The 19,643-nt window shown below is 35.2% G+C and overlaps 1 protein-coding gene across 9 annotated transcripts in view; it reads left to right on the top strand.

The window, feature by feature from the left end:
- Positions 1 to 19,643, top strand: part of ZC3H13 (zinc finger CCCH-type containing 13) — a 96,234-nt gene that overhangs the window by 12,260 nt on the left and 64,331 nt on the right. For 7 of the 9 annotated variants that reach the window (XM_019447531.2, XM_019447532.2, XM_019447530.2 and 4 more), the window contains exons 5-6: positions 8,733 to 8,783; positions 14,603 to 14,711. In XM_019447531.2, coding sequence (XP_019303076.2) covers positions 8,733 to 8,783; positions 14,603 to 14,711 — 160 coding nt within the window. The remainder of the gene's footprint in view (positions 1 to 8,732; positions 8,784 to 14,602; positions 14,712 to 19,643) is intronic. The other 2 variants (XM_019447537.2, XM_019447534.2) reach the window with 1 other exon arrangement.

The following is a 19,643-nucleotide window of genomic DNA, read 5'->3' as shown; positions in this document are numbered from 1 at the left end:
ATAGTTTGTAGAGACTTCTCTTTGGGAACCTAAAGTAGTGCAGTTTTAAGTTTGTAGCTTCTAACATCTGATATGATCCACAATACTGCTTTAGAAATCTCAAAGAGTACTTCTCAGCTACAGGTATGTATCAGAAGGTTTTTAGAGGATAGTCTTTTGCAAAATACATGCTAATACTCTACCCCTGATCTACTGAATGAGAGTTTCTGGATAGAGGCTGAAAATTGCATTTTGCATTTTGCAAATTTTGCATATTGCATTTTGAAATAACTGATTATTCAGAATAAGGAGCGAACTTGTGGTTTGCTAGTAATGTGTAACAACCACTTGGGGCGTGGGGAGCCATGCTTTGTAGGATTTGCCAGTTTCTTTGGTGTAAGTACTCCCATTGTGCTCGGTCCCAAGCTGGCAAAGTGATATCACTGAATACAGAGTTGAGAAGAGATACTCGTTTTCACACCATTATATAGTATTCACACGTATGTCACACACAGATGTATATACACATATATAATAAGTGTAATTAACCTCAAGTAAAATGTACTAAAATATTTAGGAAGTGAGTTTTGAATAAGTAGTACCTTTGTTTTTATTATTTAACTGTCAGCTTATATGCTTTAATTTTTTTTAAATTTTCTTTTTTTAATGTTTATTTTGAGAGAGAAAGGGAGAGACAGAGCACAAGCAGGGAAGGGGCAGAGAGAGAGGGAGACCCAGAATCCAAAGCAGGCTCCAGGCTCTGAGCTGTCAGCACAGAGCCCGATGTGAGGCTCAAAGTCCCAAACTGAGATCATGACCTGAGCCGAAGTCAGACGCCCAACCGACCGAGCCACCCAGGTGTCCCTATGATTTAATTTTTAATCATAGCTCCGTTTAACAGTGGCTTGTGCAGTTCCTAAAAATTTAACAGTTGGCTCTTGTGAGTCAGTGTGGACCTGACTGTAGCACACCACTAAATGGGCTATAGTTTAAAGGGCAAACATCTGGAATTCGTATTCTGAAGACATTATTTTAGGAATTGTTTTTTAACTTTACTGTCAGTTTCCTTATCTGTAAAATGGAGTTGTTGGCTATATCAATGTGTTACTGTGAAGAAAATACATGTAAAACAAAGTAGCATGAGTAGCTGGTCCATGGTGACTGTTGGAAAATGGTGTGGACAGGTGTGAGAATAGCTCTCAGCCTTCCTGTCTAATCTAAATTGGCTTTAGGCCCTTTATAGGAGATGAACATCAGCTTTGGAGATTTAGGTTGTTAACAGATACCTAAATCTAAGTGTGTTGCTGATCATAAAAGTTTATATGTTCAGCATTATCAGTTTAGTAGACAGCTAAGTTGAAATTACATTAAGAAATTTAAAGCCTGGGGCACCTGGGTGTTTCAGCCAATTGAGTGTCAGACTTTGGCTCAGGTCATGATCTCACAGTTCATGAGTTCCAGCCTCGTGTCCGGCTCTCTACTGTCAGCGCAGAGCGCACTTTGGTTCCTCTGTCTCCCTTGCTCTCTGCACCCCCGTCTTAAAAACAAACATTAAAAAAAATTTTTAAGCCTGATTTTTACTTTCTCTAGAAGAGAAAGCCCTCAAAGGTGCTGAATGCCATGCATACCTCAGGGTTATAGTTAGAAGATTCAAGAGTGATAAGGTTTTAGGAAATTGACTATCCAAACTTAGAGAAGACTGTTAATAAGCTAGGATACCGGGGTATTAACTGTTTAGAGTGATCTGTCTGGCAGGATAACAAGTGCTGTTCGTTTCTGTGATATTCCTACTGCAGCACATGGGCTTGCTGATCTTAATGTAATAAATTTCTATGGGAAAGTCATTTAGTTTAGGTAGGGGCACCTGTAGGTTAGATAACAGTGTTGCTAAGATAGGTTGTGTGTGATTTTTCACAAAATAACTATAATTCTACCCCTTCTGTCCCACTGAATCCAGCTCCAGTGTGTCTGAGTTATGAGGTGGATAACCCATGATCTTGTGGGGAGACATTCATCAGTAGATAAATTGTAATTCTATAAAGTATGATAGTATGACAGAGAGATGAATAAAACACACAGTGGAGAGAGTAAATACCTCCATGGGGAACCACAGAACATTTCACAGAAGGAAAGGATATTTGCCCTGAGTGTTGAAGGATAGGTAGGATGAAAGAGGGGGCAGTGAAAGTTTAGGAAGAGGAAAAAACCAACACACTAACAATAAGGAGTTTTAAAGGACTAGTGTGTTTGAGAATCTGTGAAGATATGTGTTTAAAGAATGGAAATTATAGCATGTGAATTTGTGATAAGGGCTGAAGAGGTGGATTAGGTCGATCAGATTGTGAATAGTTTTAATGTGTCAGTCAGGGTTTGGCAAGAGAAAAGAGATTTGTACGCCAGGAATCTATTCTTGTTCACAGATTCGCCTCTAGACCCTGCAACTAGTAAGTTCGCTTAATGAATGAAAAGTGATTCTGATGTGTAGCCAGTGTTGGAACCTCTGGTGGTCTTGGGCATCTGTGCTCCAGCGGGGCTGCTGAACACTTGAGATGGGGCTAGTCTGAATTGAGCTGTTCTGTAAGTGTAAAATACGTAGTGAATTTCAAAGCCTTGATATGTAAAATAAAAGTCAAGTAGCTCATTAATAATTTTTGTTTACATGTTGAAATGACAATATTTTGGATAGACTGGCTTAAAGATAATCAGAATTTTAATTTTCCCTGTTTCTTTTTTCTTTTTAATATGGAAACAGTGATACCTGAAATTACATATGTGGCTCATGTAACATTTTTATTGCAAAGGATGTGTTTGGGCAGTCTGACCAAATTTAACACAGTGGAACTAAATTTAACACAGAGGCGCGAGGTAGAGTCAGTAGGATTTGATGACCAAAAGAATGAGTGGAGGGGACATGTTAAACCTAAGTAGGTTTTCGATACCATTAAGTAAGATGGGGAAGACAGTGAGTTGAGTTGTGGCCCCTTTTGTGTACTAGGCTTATATCACGGACAAGTAATTTTTGGCACTATTTTCAGTACTTGTACGGATGCTAGTATGCTATTAGAGTCCCTGTTGACATTCAGTTGCATTATCTTATGTTTAAGAGTTCCAGAATAACAATAATATCACTAATAATATTACCGAGAACAGTTTAAGATTTCTTTGTAGTTCTTAGGATATATCCCATTAGGGAAATACCTGTGAAATCTGTTAAGGACATATAATCAAAGTATTGTATGTCAAGTCACTTGAAACAGTTCTTCTCTGAGGTCAAACCACAAAATTGATAACAGTTGCATTGCTTTATTTAATTTTGATTTTTGTTCTAGGGTTTCTTTTTATTTTATTTCATTTTGTTTTTTCATCATAAAACATTTACATGGTTGCAGAGTTAAATCTCCCAAACAGTTTACCTTCAGAAAAGTCTTTTTATCTCTTGATTGTTCCACCCTATTACCAATAGGTAACCAGTTTTAGTAGTTTGTGGATTATACCGCTGTTTTAACACACACACATACAGATCCAAATTGTATGTATATGAGTACATACACAAATTACTGTTTATGTAGGGGTATTTCTTCTTTTTCTTAGATAAAAGGTAACATACTGTATACATTTTCTTTACCTTGCTGTGTTTACTTATTACTGTATCTAGGAGACCATTCCATAGCAATATGTAGAGATATTTCTTATGTCTTTTTACATTTACGTAGTACTTCATTGTATGAATGTATCATACATTGTTTAATGAATGTAGTCTTCTGCAGACATTGATTTCAGTCTTGCTGCAGCAAATAGAACTTCAGTGAAGAGCTTTGTGCACTTGTTTTTGGGTTTTTTTTTAAGTGTGTCTTAGGAAGAGATAAAGCCCTCAAATGGAACTGCTGTGTCAAGAGTAAAATCCTATGTAATTTTGCTAAATAATGACAATTCTTTTTCAAAGCATTGTTGCCTGCAGTGTATGATGGTGCCTTTTTTTTCCCTACTTTGTTAGCATATGTGGTCAAATTTTTGAATTTTTGCCAATTTGATAGGAAAAAATAGGGTGTATAATTTTTATTTATGTTACTCTTATGAATGAAGTTAGACATCTTCCTATAGATAAGGAACATTTTCTGTGAATTCTGTTCATGTCTCCTGCCTATTTTTGATTTTTTTTGGCGGGGGGAGGGGGAGGGTTGGTTTTTTCCTTTTCTATTTTTAGAATTCCTGTCTTGTAGGGATAATTTATTTATGATATTGGGTGCAGATAATTTCCTTGTTTTTTCATTTATTTTATTTTAATACTTTATTTTTCAGTTTTAGGTTCATAGCAAAATTGATCAGAAGGTACAAAGATTTCCCATATCCTCCCTACGTCCACACAGTCACAACCTCCCACACTCGAAATATCCTGAACCAAAGTGATACATTTCTTAAAATTAGTGAACCTACATTGACACATCATTATCACTCAACGGTCATAGTTTGTATTAGGATTTACTCCTGTACATTCTATAGGTTTGGACAAATGTATAATGACATGTTCACCATTATAGTATCATACAGAGTAGTTAGACTGCCCTAAAAATTCTCTGTGCCTATTCATTTTTCTTTCCTATTATCTCCTAGTAACTACTGTTTCTTTTACTGTTTCCAGAGCTTTTCCTTTTATAGAATGTCCAGTAATTGCAATGATACAGTATTGAAACGTTTTAGATTGGCTTCTTTCACTTAACAATAGGCATTTAAGATTCTGCCATGTCTATGGCTTGATAGCTCATTTGTTTTTAACCCTGAACAATATTTCATTATCTGGATGTGTCAGGTAATAGTTTATCTATTCGTCTTTAGAAGGATACCTTGGTTGCTTTCAAGTTTTGGCAATTTTGGATAAAGCTGCTATAAACATCCTTGTTTGGGTAAATTCCAAGGAATGCCACTATAGGATTGTATGGTATGAGTATGTTTAGTTTCCTAAGTTTTGTTTCTCTAGTTGAGGAAGTTCCCCTCTGCTTGTAGTATGCTAAGAGTTTTTATCACGAATGGATGTTAGATTTTGTCAAATGCTTTCACTGTATCTATGGAAATGATCACATGATTTTTTCTTAAGTCTGTTGATGTGATGGATTATTTTAATTGACTTTTGATTGGTGAATCAACCTTGCATACCTGGTATAAATCCCACTAGGTTGTGTTGGGCAGATCTTTTTATATATTGATGGATTTGATTTGCTAATATTTTCAGGATATTTGCATCTATGTTCTTAAGAAATATTTGTCATTACAAGAAGATTGTGGTGTCTTTGTCTGGTTTTGGTATTAAGTATTTTGCTATTAAATGCTGTCTTCATAGAATGAGTCAGGAAGTATTCTCTCTGCTTCTATTTTCTGAAAAAGACTAGAGAATTGCTCTAATTCCTTTCTTAAATGTTTGATAAAATTTTGCATGTGAATCCACCTGGGCCTGGTGCTTTCTGTTTTAGAAGATTATTAGTTATTGTTTCAGTTTCTTTAATGGATATAGGCTTACTCAGATTGTCTTTCTTCATGTATGAGTTTTAGCAGATTGTCTTTTTTTGAGAAATTAGACTATTTCATATAGGTTATCAAATTTGTGGTCGTAGCATTGTTTGTAGTATTCCTTAATTATCCTTTTAACGTCCTTGGGATTTGTAGTAATGTCTCCTCTTTTGTTTCTGATATTACTAACTTATGTCTTCTCTCTTTTTTTCCTAGTTAGCCTGACTAGCTTATCGATTTTATTGATGTTTTCAAAGACTGGCTTTAGGTTTCTTTGATTCTTCTCTGTTGATTCCTGTTTTCAATTTTGATTTCTGCTCTAATTTTTATTCTTTTTCACTGCTTACTTTAGATTTAATTTGCTGTTCTTTTTCGAGTTTTTTGAAGTGGAAGCTTTGATTATGGATTTTAGAGTTTTAGAAATGCTGTAAATTCTTCTCTAAACCCTGCTTTCACTGCATTCCACAAATTTCGATAAGTTGTATTTCAGCTTCATTTAATTTGAAATATTTTTAAATTGCTCTCGAGGTTTTTTCTTTCAGTCATGTGTTAATTAGAAGTGTGTTGTTTAATCTCCACATATTTTGGGATTTTCCAACTAGCTTTCTGTTATTGATTTCTAGTTTAATTACATTGTGGTCTGGGAGCAAACATTGTGTGATGTCTGTTCTTTTAAAAGTGTGTTTTATGGTCCAGAACATGGTCTGTTTTGTGGTGAGTGTCCCCTATGAGCTTGAGAAACATGTGTATTCTGCTGTTGTTGGATGAAGTAGTCTATAGACGTCAGTTGTATCCAGTATAGATTGATGGTGCTTTTGAGTTAAACTATGTTCTTACTGATTTTCTCCTTGCTAGATCTGTCCATTTTTGACAGAGCGGTGTTAAAGTCTCCACCTGTAATAGTGGATCATGCCTTTTCCTTACAGTTTATATCAGTTTTTACCTTATGTATTTTGACACTCTGTTGTTAGGCACATATATATTAAGGATTTTTATGTCTTCTTAGAGAATTGACTGCTTTATCATTATGTAGCGTCTCTTTTTGTCCCTGGTCACTTTTCTTGCTTTGAAGTCTGCTCTGTCTGAAATTAACATAGCTACATCCACTCTCTTTTGATTAGTATTAGCACAGTATATCGTTCTCCATCTCTTTTCCTTTTTTTCCTGTGTCTTTATATATAAATTTATTTCTTGTAGACAGCACGTATTTGGGTCTTATTTTTTAGTCCACTCTGACAGTCTGTTTTCATTGATGTAGTCCATTGATGTTTAAAGGAAGTATTCATATAATCGAATTAATGTCTATTATATTTGTTACTGTTTTCTGTTTGTTACCATTGTTCTTTGTTCCTTTTGTCTTCCACTCTTTTTGTGCCTACTATGGTTTTAATGAGCAATTTTATATTATTCCAGTTTCTCCTTTTCTAGCGTATCAGTTTACTCATTTTCACTTTTTTATAGCGGTTGCACTAGAGTTTGCAGTGTACATTTACAACTAATTCCAGTTTACTTTCAAATAACACTCTAGTGCTTCACAAGTAGTCCAAGTACTGTATAATAACAAAATACTACTAATTCTTCCCTCTGGAATATCCTAAGTGGTACTGGGATTTTCTGCTCTTTAAAGGTTTGGTAAAATTCCCATGTGAAACCAACTGAGTCTGGGGGCGCCTAGGTGGCTCAGCCAGTTAAGTGTCCGACTTCAGCTCAGGTCATGATCTTGCGGTCTGTGGGTTCAAGCCCCGCATCGGGCTCTGTGCTGACAGCTCAGGGCCTGGATCCTGCTTCAGATTCTGTGTCTCCCTCTCTGCCCCTCCCCCATTCATGCTCTGTCTCTCTCTCTCTCAAAAATAAATAAACGTTAAAAAAAAAAAAAAAAAGTCTGGTACTGTTTTATGAAAAGTTCTTTATTTTTTTATGGAAATTAGACTTTTGGCTTTGAAGTCAATTTTGTCAAATTGTATTTTTCTAAAAAATTAGTTCCTCTGGGTTTTAAAACTTTCGACATAGAGTTGTGAAGAAATCTCATGTTTTTCTTTATTTTTCTTTGTTCTAATGCCTATTTTTATTTTGTTATGTCTGATTCGGGATACTTTTGTTTTTTCCCTTTTTACTTGATTTCGGTTAGCCAGTGATTTTCAGAGAGTTGGCTTTTGGATTTATAGATTAGTTCTTTCTCTTTTCTAATACATTTATTTGTTTTTTCTTTTATTCTGTCTTTGCTTTACTGTGTTCCTTTTTCTTTTTGAATTGATTGAGCATTTATTTATTCTCATTTGATTTATATTAGTATTAAAGCTTTTCTCCATTAAAAGCTTTAGCTGAGTTTATGGATCTGATCTTATATGTCATGTTTTCATTATCATTATTTTCAAGAAATTCTCCTCTTTAGGTTTGGATTTTACCTATTATCCAATAAGTTTTTAATTGTACATTTAAAAATTTTAGGTCGAAGAGCCTTTTGTTTGTTGTATGTGTGTGTGCATGTGTGTGTACATTATCTCTATTAAAAACAATAACTTCTCTGCTATTACTCTTTATATTTCTATTTTTTTCAACTTTACCGAGATTTTTTTTGTGGCCTAAGGTCAGTTTATCTAAATTTTCCCCGTGTGCTTGAAAGGATGGAGTATTTCCTATTTTTTTGGTTTTCAGCTTCTCAAGTATATCTAAAATATCTACTGTTTTGATCTTCTCTATTTTTAATATCATTGTCTACTTGAGGTCTTGATTTGAGACTATCTTGTTGAAGTGTCTTGTGTCTCTGTCTACTTTTCCCCACCTCTCTTATACTTGCTGCACTTCACTGTGTGTATGATGCACAGATACAACGATAAAAACTGTTCTTTTTTCATGGTAATGTTTTTAACGCAGTGTTTAGAGAGGACTTGATTTTGGTGATCTGTTGAATGTCCTTTGAAGTATAAACCTTATTTATTTGTGGCTCTGCTTATTGTGAAACAATGTAATTTTTGTGATCACTTCATAAAAGAAAATCTCCATTAACCCTATCATGGGATTTTTCTTCAGTGGTTATAAACAAAATATACTACAGTTTCCCAAATACAGATCTACATTTCTTAACTGTCTGTGTTTCTGTAATATTGAAAGGATCTGAGATTGTAATCTATGAATAATTTAAAATTTCGCAATGTCAGCTTGTTCTAATAGCTATCTATAGACTGGGCTGAGTTAGCTGGGCTAATGTTCAGGCCAAAAATCAATGAACCATTATTGTTCATTTTTTAAAGTTTTCAACCTTCATCAGAAGTGTCCACTTGAAAAGGTTTCAAAACATTCAGGTGAGAACCATAATCTCAGTAATAGTTTTTTCTGATTGTTAATAGCTTTGGTGTAAAAATGTGGTAATAAATTATAGGCAAGAAAAATGTGGATCAACATTAATCCTAGAGCTTCTGACAGAAAATTAAGAATTCACTAATAATGTTAGTATTTTGTGTAACTAAGCATATTTTTAGAGCAAAAGGGTTGGGAATCATTATTCTTTAAAAGATGGGAAGACAAAATCCTTTGTATGAAACATTGAGTGTTTAAAACTTGATATTCTTCAATATAATAGAGAATTATTACTAGGAACAATAATAGCTTTAAGCTAGTAATGGACAAATTTACACAGTTTTAAAGTGAATATTAGTACAAGGGGGGAACTTCATTGGTATATAAGGGAGTTATTTTTTGACCAAATGTTCTGTGATAATTTTTATCTATTAGTTGCAAAGGAAGTTTCTCCAACTAGTTTTTTTAATTTTTTAAAGAATGTTTGTTTTGAGAGAGAGAGTGTATGTGTGTGTGTGAGAGAGAGAGAGATTAGGGGAGGGGCTGAGAGAGAGAGAGAGAGAGAGAGAGAGAGAATCCCTGCAGAGCCCCATGCGGGACTTGATCTCCCAAACCATGAGATCATGACCTGAGCCGAAATTAAGAGTCTGAGGCTTAACCACCTGAGCCCCCGAGGGACCCCCTAAGTAATTTTAGAAAGGTGTAAGGAAATGCAATGAGATTATGTGGGATAAATGGAAAAGATAGTTGAAGTACATTTTTTTCCCCTTCCCATCTTCTTTGTCTCATCTAATACATATTAATACCATTCCCTGTCATTAACAAAGAACAAACATGTTTTAGGGATAAACAGACTTTAGGAACAAAATGTCAGTTGCACTTGTATGGCCTAGGGTGGCTTGAACTAAGAGTTGTGGATAAGTCAAAGGGAAATAGTTGGCTCTACTTTAAGCAGTAGACAAAGTTTGATGTGATTGCTAAAGAATTGTTAGGCTTTAAAAAATTTATTTTTATTTTTTTAGAATTGTTAGTCTTAACTTTCCCTTTCAGCACTATTATGGACTATATACTTTGAGGGTCCTCTTACTACAGTAAAACTAGATCCTGAATAAGTGACAACAAACACATTTTAAATGCATTGCTGCTTTCTCAAAAATGTAAAACAGCAGCAAAAACAAAGAAACAAGAACAGGGAATTAAATAGTAAATGTGAAAGCTAGTGGTGACCTTACGACTTTTACTAGTATTAGAGCAGGTCAGAGACTAAGCCTTTTTGGTCCATCTGTGGAGACAGAGTTGTTGAATTGGAAGATGGAGCTGAAAAATTAATCCAGAATACAGCACATAAATACAGGTTACAGATAATGTTGAAGAGATTCACAAGTTTGGGGGAAATACTTAGAAAGTCTAATGTACCTCTCATTGGAACTCCAGGAAAAAAATAGAATGTAGGAGAGTCAGTTATTGAAAGGAGTAGTGCTATGAATTTTCTGTAATTGATGAGACAAAGCTACAGAAGGCACAATACATATCAAATGGAATATTATTATGCAGTTGTAAAATACCAGAATCATGGAGAAAATACCAGAAACACCCCAAGAAAAAAAGGGAACTCCTCCTACAAAGAAGCAACAGAATGACATCAGTAACAATGGAAGCCAAAAGACAGTGGGATAATATTTCCAAAATGTTAAGATAAATCTGTCAACCCATAGTTATATATCCAGCAAAACTGTTTTTTAAGAATGAAGATATAATACAGACATTTTTAGATAAAATCGAGTGTTGGCTACTAGGAGAACTTCACTAAATAGAGAATGTCTAAAAAGACACGCGTCAGGAAGGTAGTGCAAATGATTCAGAAGGAGGGTCTGAAACGTGAATCGTAAAGGCGAACAGAGAAAATGTTTACTAGGTTGGACAGTCTGTTTTGTGTTGGCCTATGAAATCGTTGCAAGTGTGGCCTTGTACTTTGAAGAGGTGAAGCGTAGTTTCAAAAGTGTGGTGTAGATTGCTTTGCACTCACCAGAACCCATCCCATCACTTTTTCATTTTGTAGATGCATCGTGGTTTTGGGGAATTGACCCTGGTTCACTGCTGGGGCCTGATTAGTCTAATTCAGTCATAATAATCCCATTCTCTTTGCTAATTCGGTTGATTGAGGAACCAGGCCTGAGTCATTTCACCTGCGGCCATTACTTTGGTATTAGTTTTTGATTTATTGATCGGTTTGTTATTGATTTAGATGTGGTCATGTGACTGAAGTTGGCCCACTCAAACTGAAGGAACGAATTCTCATTTTGTGAGTGAGGGAGAGCACACTGGGAGAACCTAGATTGCTTCTTATGGGAAAAGAAACATGCCTTAATGTGAAGTCAGCAGTAGGAAGGGCAGAGCTGTGAGAGGAACAACACAAGAAAGTTTGATGTCTAATGATTTCAGTATGTTACTGCATCACCCAGCCCTGAAGTTCACCTTATTTTATGTGACTGTACTTCAAACTTACGTAGTTTGTAAGCTTATAGTACCTTGTGTAAGCTCCACCCAAAACTTATCCTGCAAAATAAGTTAGACTTTATTAATGCAAGTATAATTTCAGTTCTACACCAGGAGAGGCAGAAGCCATATGCTGTGTGCTGCTGTGGCAAGACTAGATTAATTTTAGTTTTCATGTTTTATTGAATTACATTGGCAGATTGACGTGCCCAGGGAAAATGACAGAGTGATAAAGTGGGAAAATTCCAAAATGTTGATGTGTGATCAATGTGAAGTGTATCTTTGGCCTTGTCTAAGAAGATGTTGAAGAGATTTAGTAACAGTGTTCAGATATTTAAAGGGCTGATGGGTGACAGATGTTTAGATTTATTTTCCCATGATCTAGAGGTCGGAACTGATTCCAATCAGAAATTCTGGAGAGGTGTAAGAGAGTTGTGATCAGTATAAGAAAGAATTTTTTGATACTTAAGAGCTGTCTGAAAATGGGGACTAAGGGGCATAACAGTGAAGAGAGATCAGTGGTGACCTAGGGAGTAAATATTTTTCCTTATATTCATCTACTAAGACTTCCATGGGTATATGATATTTAAGAGATTTCCTACATAGGGCAAGAGAAGGTTGGATTATGTTATTTACAGAGACTCCTAACATTTTATGACTTTAGTTGCTAATCAAATTATTGTAATACTGGTTTTCAACTTTGTTTAGCCTCAGAGCTTTTTTTAAATCAAATTCTTGGCAATGCCTCTTTACTATCTAAAATTAAAATTCATGGGGTGTCTGGGTGGCTCAGTTAAGCATGCGACTTCGGCTTAGGTCCTGATCTTGTGGTTTGTGAGTTCGAACCCCGCATCAGGGCTCAGCTGACAGCTCAGAGCCAGGAACCTGCTTCGGATTCTGTCTCCCTCTCTCTCTGCCTCTCCCCTGCTCACACTCTGTCTCTGTCTCTCAAAAATGAAAAACCTTAAAATTTAAAAAGATATTAAAAAACAAAATTCATAATGAATATTACCTATCCATACATATAATGTTTATGGAATAAATGTGAATGTACTGTAAACTAAAAATAAAATGAAAATAATTTAAAGTAAAAGCCTGCAATCATTTATTGCATTTCTGAAATGTAAGAAATTTTTAATACCAGCTTTTCTAAGTGAGGCATAGATTTGTTTGACAGCAAAACCTAATTTTAATTGACATGAAGCTAATTATAGTCTTTATACAATTGGCGATTTCATGTTTTGCTACAAAAATATTAGTATGTTTGAGCACAGGTTGCTGCTGTAGACCCTGTTGGTGTTGTTACTTAGCATACTTTGAAGTCCAAAAAAAATTCTGAATTCTTAAAATATCTCATCCCAAGTGTACTGGCTGAAATGCTTTAGTTCATTAACAAGTATTTCAACATGTACATGTTCTGGGATGACTAATTTAGAATAAATAATAAAGTAATCAAACGGCTGCACATCTTTTTAAAAAATGTTTTTAATATTTATTTTTGAGAGGAGGGGAGGAGGGGCAGAGAGAGAGAGAGGGAGAGAGAGGATCCAGAGTGGGTTCTGTGCTGATAGCAGAGACCCTGATGCTGGGCTCTAAGTCCGAACCGTGAGATCATGACCTGAGCCAAAGTCATGAGATCATGACCTGATGCCTAACGGACTGAGCCACCCAGCCCTCCCCACCCCCAGCTGCACATCTAATTAATATGTTTGCATTTAAAAGAAATAAGGTGACAAGCTACTCTGTCGTATTAAAAAAACAATAGCAATTCAAAAATTACATAATTTATTTATATAGGGTGAATATTGGAAATATTTATGTTATTAATGATATTTATTGAGATGATTGCATTTTTAGTTCTAAATCTGTTAAAAATACTTCGCTACACACTTGCAGGTTATTTTATTTTGCAGTATCAACTACTACTTCTCTGAAATCCTTTTCAACTAAATTAGTAGTTGGGTATTACATGCTACTTTAAGTAGAAAACTATATTTTTCAATAATTTGGAGACAACTTCCTATAAAATTTTTTTGATATAAATTGTACTGATGTAAGATTATAGTAAATTTAATCCATAGAACACTGAAAAGTTACATGGGATATAGAATAGTTCCTCATTGATAATCCATGGAATATATTTTAAGAATAAAAATAATTGTGTCCCTTTTTTTCCTTTTGTCTTATATATAAATAGGAGTTAGTCTGTCCTTCCTTCCTTCCTTCCTTCCCTCCCCTCCCTTCATACCTTCCTCCCTCCTAGTATTTTTCTATGGCTGGTTCCACTCTTGTAGAACCTTTTCTAATATTTTTGTCAGTCTTTATTTTCATACCATATGTGTCATTTAGCAAGTGATACACCATGACTTTGTACCTAAATATGTAAAATTTAGGGCAATTATAATATATACTAGATTTTTTTAAAAAAAGATTTCAGAGAGAAATTAATTTGTGTTGTAAGCAGTGCCATTTTATGTTTGGTAATGCCCAGAAAGAACTTTCAGCAATTAATGTCCTTGAGTTTTAGTTTCTTACATAGTCAGGATTTAGAGTGTTAATAAAAGTGAGACGCTGTGGTAGGAAGGTTAACAATTCTACAACACTGGTTATTTTCTTACCACGTAGTAAAATGTTGTTTGGAGTCTTTATCTTATATAGTTATTTAATTAAATTTTACAAGCTGAAACCGCCCTGTTCTGTTTGTAGGATACTGTTACACGTGGAATAAAATGTAAATTTTTATGTTTTTAACTATAGTATAAGGACTAATTTTCTAACCATTTTAGCCACCATTTTGATTTCATCAAAATAGGGGAACATCTTTTTAAAAAAGCATTTGTAAAATTACCAAATGAGTTTGGATTTAATCTTTAAGTGTGCAGGAAAATGCTGTTACATTAAGTGTATGGTAAGTTTTAGATCAGTATTTCTGAGTCTACTGTGAAAAATGTAGCCATTTTTAGTCATTTTTTAATATAGTCACTTAAAAATCCTTTTGTTTCTTTTTATCCATTTTAAACTGTCTTTTCCCCCTAGAAACTTAGAAGTAGAAACTTGGTATGTTTTAGACTATCCAGTGCTTAGTAAATATTTGCATTGTATATTTTAAAATCTTATTCCTTACTTTTACCAAGTTGCTGTTTGATAAAATACAGTGTTTTCATGATGGTGCTACACTAGAACTTGTCGCTTCTACTTAGTGGATAAGTGATTATTTGCTAGATTCTTTAATGAAACAAAGATGAAGCTAGAAATATTCTGTATTATAGTAACTATCTCGTAATGTTTAAAAAATATGGTAATCTGTATGTATATATATACTTTTTAGAAAGAATCTTCGAGAGGGAGACATAGGGAAAAGGAAGACATTAAAATCACTAAGGAGAGAACTCCCGAAAGTGAAGAAGAAAATGTAGAATGGGAAACTAATAGAGATGGTGAGTGCAAGAATCTTTGCTTATATAGTCAAGCTATTGATTATTCACTTTGTAGACTTTTTGGGTTTCAAAACACTTTTCAACTGTTATCTCCTCCTTTCAGAATCATCTTACTGCCGTCTTTCCACTTTAATGAGCCGTAATACAGAAAATAGCATGTGGTAGCGGAACAAAGTCAGAGAAGGCTATTCACACTGCATTTTTCAACTTCCCCATCCTCCCCTCCCCCCCCCCCCCCCCAGGACTTCATTGGGCAGCATCACAGTCCTTTGAAATTGCATTACTTTTCTAAGTGTTTTTAGGCCCTTAAAAAATTAAGGGTTAATTAAAAAAAAAATTAAGTTAAAAAATTAAGTCTAAATTTTTTTTTAGTGTTTATTTTTGAGAGCACAAGCAGGAGAGGGACGGCGAGGCGGGGACAGAGGATCCGAAGCAGACTCTGTGCTGACAGCAGCGAGTCCCATGTGGGACTTTAACTCACGAGCCGTGAGAGTGTGACCTCAGCCGAAGTCAGACACTCAACCGAGCCCCGCTAGTGCCCCTAAATTTTGTTTGTATTACATAAAATATTAAAATAAGATTTTTAAATCTTAAAGATGTGGGAAAATTATTTCCAAGAAATTGTAGACTTTCACCTTTCAGAAGAAATCCAATTCACATACTAATTGAGACCAGGGATTTGTTCATGAGTAATAGCAAAATCATCTTTGCATCATTTAACAAGTTAGCATTTGTTTTTCATACCATGAATGTTTTTCACTTTTATGACCTCTGAAGGTGAGCAGTAGAGCCTCACGCTACCAAATAGAGAAAGGAAAGTCACATTTATTGAATGCTTTGGGTGTGCTGGGCATTTCAGTATCATTTATGTAATTACCTCATTAATTCAGTAGCTTTGTTACTCTACTTACACATGACAAAACTAAAGAATGTAAGAATTTAAGCAAGTTCCTTAGCAGTAAACTGAAAACTTAGACTAAGAGTTAAAAAAATTAGAGTTTGTAGGCCAGCCACCTGTGTTTGCAAATAAAGTTTTATTGGAACACAACCAGTCCTGTTTGGTTACATATTTCCTGTGGCTGCTTTTGACCTACCGTGGATGAGTCGAGTACTTACGAGAGCCAGCAGTCTGTAAGCCTAAAATATTTACTATTACATTGAAGAACAATCTCTAAAGAGATCTATTCTGAGACTTCAAAAGTATGCTAAATGCCTCTCCTGTAATTGGAACATCAGTATTTTTTTAGGAAATCCATTCCACTTCTGGACGGTGTTGTCTACTTAAAACTTACTCCTAAGAGCAGATAGGGAATTTCCTTATGATTAGTTTATTGGGATTTCATAAGTTAATGTAATACCTCTTACAAAATAGTAGTAGAAGCAGCTATAATGTCTCATTGTAGGTGACTAAATAGTTCATATATTGAAATAAAATACTATAAATCTTGACTGTTTGAGGTTGGATAGCGAACTTTGCCTAACTATGAAGGGATTAGCTAAACACACTCGGCATTCTTTTCATTTTAATTACTTTCGGATAAGAAATATTCTGAAATATACTAGATACCCCTTAATCTTTAAAAATAAAAATTTCTCTATTCCCATTTAAAAGCCTAAGATGAGTTTTCTCCTTGTCTTCATAGTAGCTATTTCAGACTCTCTCCTCAGATCTCCCCATGGACCCTTCATGTCTCCTGTCTGCTCTTTACTACACAGAGATGGTGCAACTCACCATCTAGTAACTCCCTCAACTTCCTGCTACCACACTTACAAGCTGGTCTTCTTTTCCCCACCTGAACTTTATTCTTTCTCTTTTGTTCTTTGTAAGAAGCCTCCCTCTTGCTATATAAGGTTATCTACTCCTGTGTCCTGAATCTGATTTCCTCCCCCTTCTGCAATCTTGTTCATTTGTTATACATTCTCTTTTACATCTTTAACATCCATCTGGACACAATTTCTCTTCTCCCCACATGACTTTTACCCATCACCCGGCTTATCCCCACTTTACAACTAAATTTGTGAAGTAACTCTGTGCCTTACTGTCTCTACTTTTTTCACCTCATACTTGCTCAGTTTTCTGACCCATGTCTTCAGTAAAATGGCTTTTCAAGGTCACTGATGACCTCCTGTTTGCTAAGTAAATAGAGACATATTGTCTCTCTCTCTCTTTTTTTTTAATTGTTTATTTATATTTGAGAGAGAGAGAGAGACAGAGCGTGAACAGGAGAGTGACAGAGAGTGAGACACAGAATCCAAATCAGGCTCCAGGCTCCCAGCTGTCAGCAGACAGCCATATACAGGGTTACAACCCATGAACTGTGAGATCATGACCTGAGCCAAACTGTGACTGAGCTACCAAGGCACCCTGATACTTGTCTCTATTCTGTAATCTTTCTGCAGCATTCGAGAGCCTTTTTGAAACACTTTGTCCTTGGATTTCATCTATCACTCTTCAGTTTTTCTGTCTTCCTTTGAAGCCCTCCAGTCTTGAACGGAGGCTCCTTGTGTTTTATCTATCCCTTAAATGTTGATTCCCAAGGTTTTGCTCTAGGCTATCATCTTTAAAAAAACTAAAGTGATTTTACTATACAAAAATCATTTAAAAGGTGAGTAGATGCCTTTTATAATAGTTGTACATATAAAATCTACACATGGCTATTACAGTTTTCTCTTGATTTGAACTCACAGGTTTTGATATTTTGTCTCTATGGGTTAAAACATGTTTGGAAGAATATTGAAGCATGGATATAGTCATCTCAATCCCCAGATAATGACACTGAACCAATTTAATAGACTTTCTACGTTTTAAATCTAACATGAATAGCAGTTTTAGCTAGACTCAGAAGAAATTGCTTTGTATTAGTATTTCTCAAACTTTTTGGTCTCATGACGCTTTTCACTTTTTTTAAGGATCCCAAACAGCTTTTGACTTAGTGGGTTATTTGTTTTAATTCTTGCCATATTAGAAATTGAATCTGAGAAATTTTTTAAATACTTATTTATGAATTTATTGAACAGTGAAAATAATAAGCCCAGCATATACTTTTATAGAAAATAGATTGGTTTTGGAAACTAAAAATAAAATCACAAGGAGGGGGCAGTGTTTTACATGTTTTTGGAAATCTTTTTAACATCTGGCTTAGTTGAAGACATCTAGATTTTGATGTCTGGTTCCACATTCAATCTGTTAATGGTATTGCGTATCATGTGACTTTTGGAAAACCCCGCTGTATACCCAGGAGAGAATAGTAGACCAGCCACCCAAGTGATGTAGTATTGTAGAAATATTTTTCATCTTCTGAAACTCCAAGAATTGTTTTGGAGATCCCGAGGAGTCCTCAGACCCCTCTTTGAGAACCGCTTGTTTCTAGAAGTGGCTTCTGCTTTCAGTTGTTTTCCCTTTGCCTAGCCACCTCTTCTCAATTTTAATTTTTCCTTCCAGATGAAGTCATCCTTTCAGGGCGTCATTAGCATCTGTGTGTGAATGAATCCAGTATCTGGAGCTCTCAGTTGAGGCATCTGTCAACTGGATCTCTCTATCTGAGTTCCCTAAGACTACCACTTTCTACTGGGTCCCCCAAAGCCTGGGAGTTATTATTTGATATTTCTTCCCCTCACCCTAGATGTTCACAGAGTTCTGACATTTCTGCCTATCTTTCAGAACCACCTATTTTTCTAAATGACTACTAATATTTTAGTTAAGATATTTGTTTACTGCGTACAAATATATTTTACCACAATAGCCTCCTAACCTCATGCCTTGAAGTTATTAATCTTGTCTTCTAATTCATTCTCCACTTGAAAGCCAGAATAATCTTAAAAGAATTTTTTTAACTGAAGTGTAGTATACATTCAGAAGAGTGCATGATTCATGTGTGCAACTCACTGAATTTTCACAGACAGAACAAACTTGTATAATCTGTACCCAAGTCAATAAATAGAAAATTAATAGGATCCCATAAACCCCTTTGTGCTCCCTTTCCAGTCACTCACTCCCAACCCTCACCTCCCAGAGATAACTACTACCCTGATTTCTACCACCATTGATTAGTTTTGTCTGTTTTTGAGCTCTGTATAAATGGAATATATAGCAGTACTCTTTTTATGTTTAGCTTCCTTTGCTTACAATATATTTGAGATTAACCGTATTATTTATTGCACATAGTTGTAGTTTATTAATTATTATAGCTGTATAGGATTTCATTGTATGAATATGTCATAATTTATCCATTCTAATGGTGCTAAACATTTGAATAATTTCTAATTTTGAACAGTTATGAGTAGGGTGCTGTTACTGTTCTTAATCATATCTTTTGCTAAACTTGTACCCATGTCTCTTCATCTTATGCCTGGAAATTGGATTGCTAGATCATGGAGTTTGCATATGTTCATCTTTGGTAGATAATGTCAAATTAAAAATGATTATTTTTCATATGGTACTTTTTATCTTTTTCATCTTAGCCATTCTGGAGGTGTGTGGTATCTTAATTGTGGTTCTAGTGTGCATTTCCCTAATGACTAATAAAGTTGACAACTTGTTCACGTTTATTGACCACTGTACAATCTATTTTGTAAACTGTGTGTTCCAGACTTGCCTATTGTATTGCATTACCTGTTTTCTTAATTGTTTAGAATTCTCTATATACTTTGGATATAAGATCTTTTATCAGATATACGTATTGTGAATATCTTCTTCCACTCTCTGAGTTCCAGAATGCTCTTTTGAAAGAATAAATGTCTTCATTCCTCTGCATAAAATTTGGATTTCCCGGGGTGCCTGGCTGGCTCAGTTGGTTAAGCGTCCGACTTAGGCTTGGGTCATGATCTCATGGTACATGAGTTTGAGCCCTGCATTGGGCTCTGTGCTGACAGCTCAGAGCCTGGAGCCTGCTTTGGATTCCTTGTCTCCCTCTCTCTCTCTCTGCCCCTCCC

The sequence above is a fragment of the Panthera pardus genome, unplaced genomic scaffold, assembly GCF_024362965.1.
Source record: "Panthera pardus isolate Hobbes unplaced genomic scaffold, ASM2436296v1 HiC_scaffold_1, whole genome shotgun sequence".
Taxonomy (NCBI): Eukaryota; Metazoa; Chordata; class Mammalia; order Carnivora; family Felidae; genus Panthera; species Panthera pardus.
The sequence above is the reverse complement of the archived record's forward strand: the minus strand, read 5'-3'. Positions and strand labels throughout refer to the sequence as shown.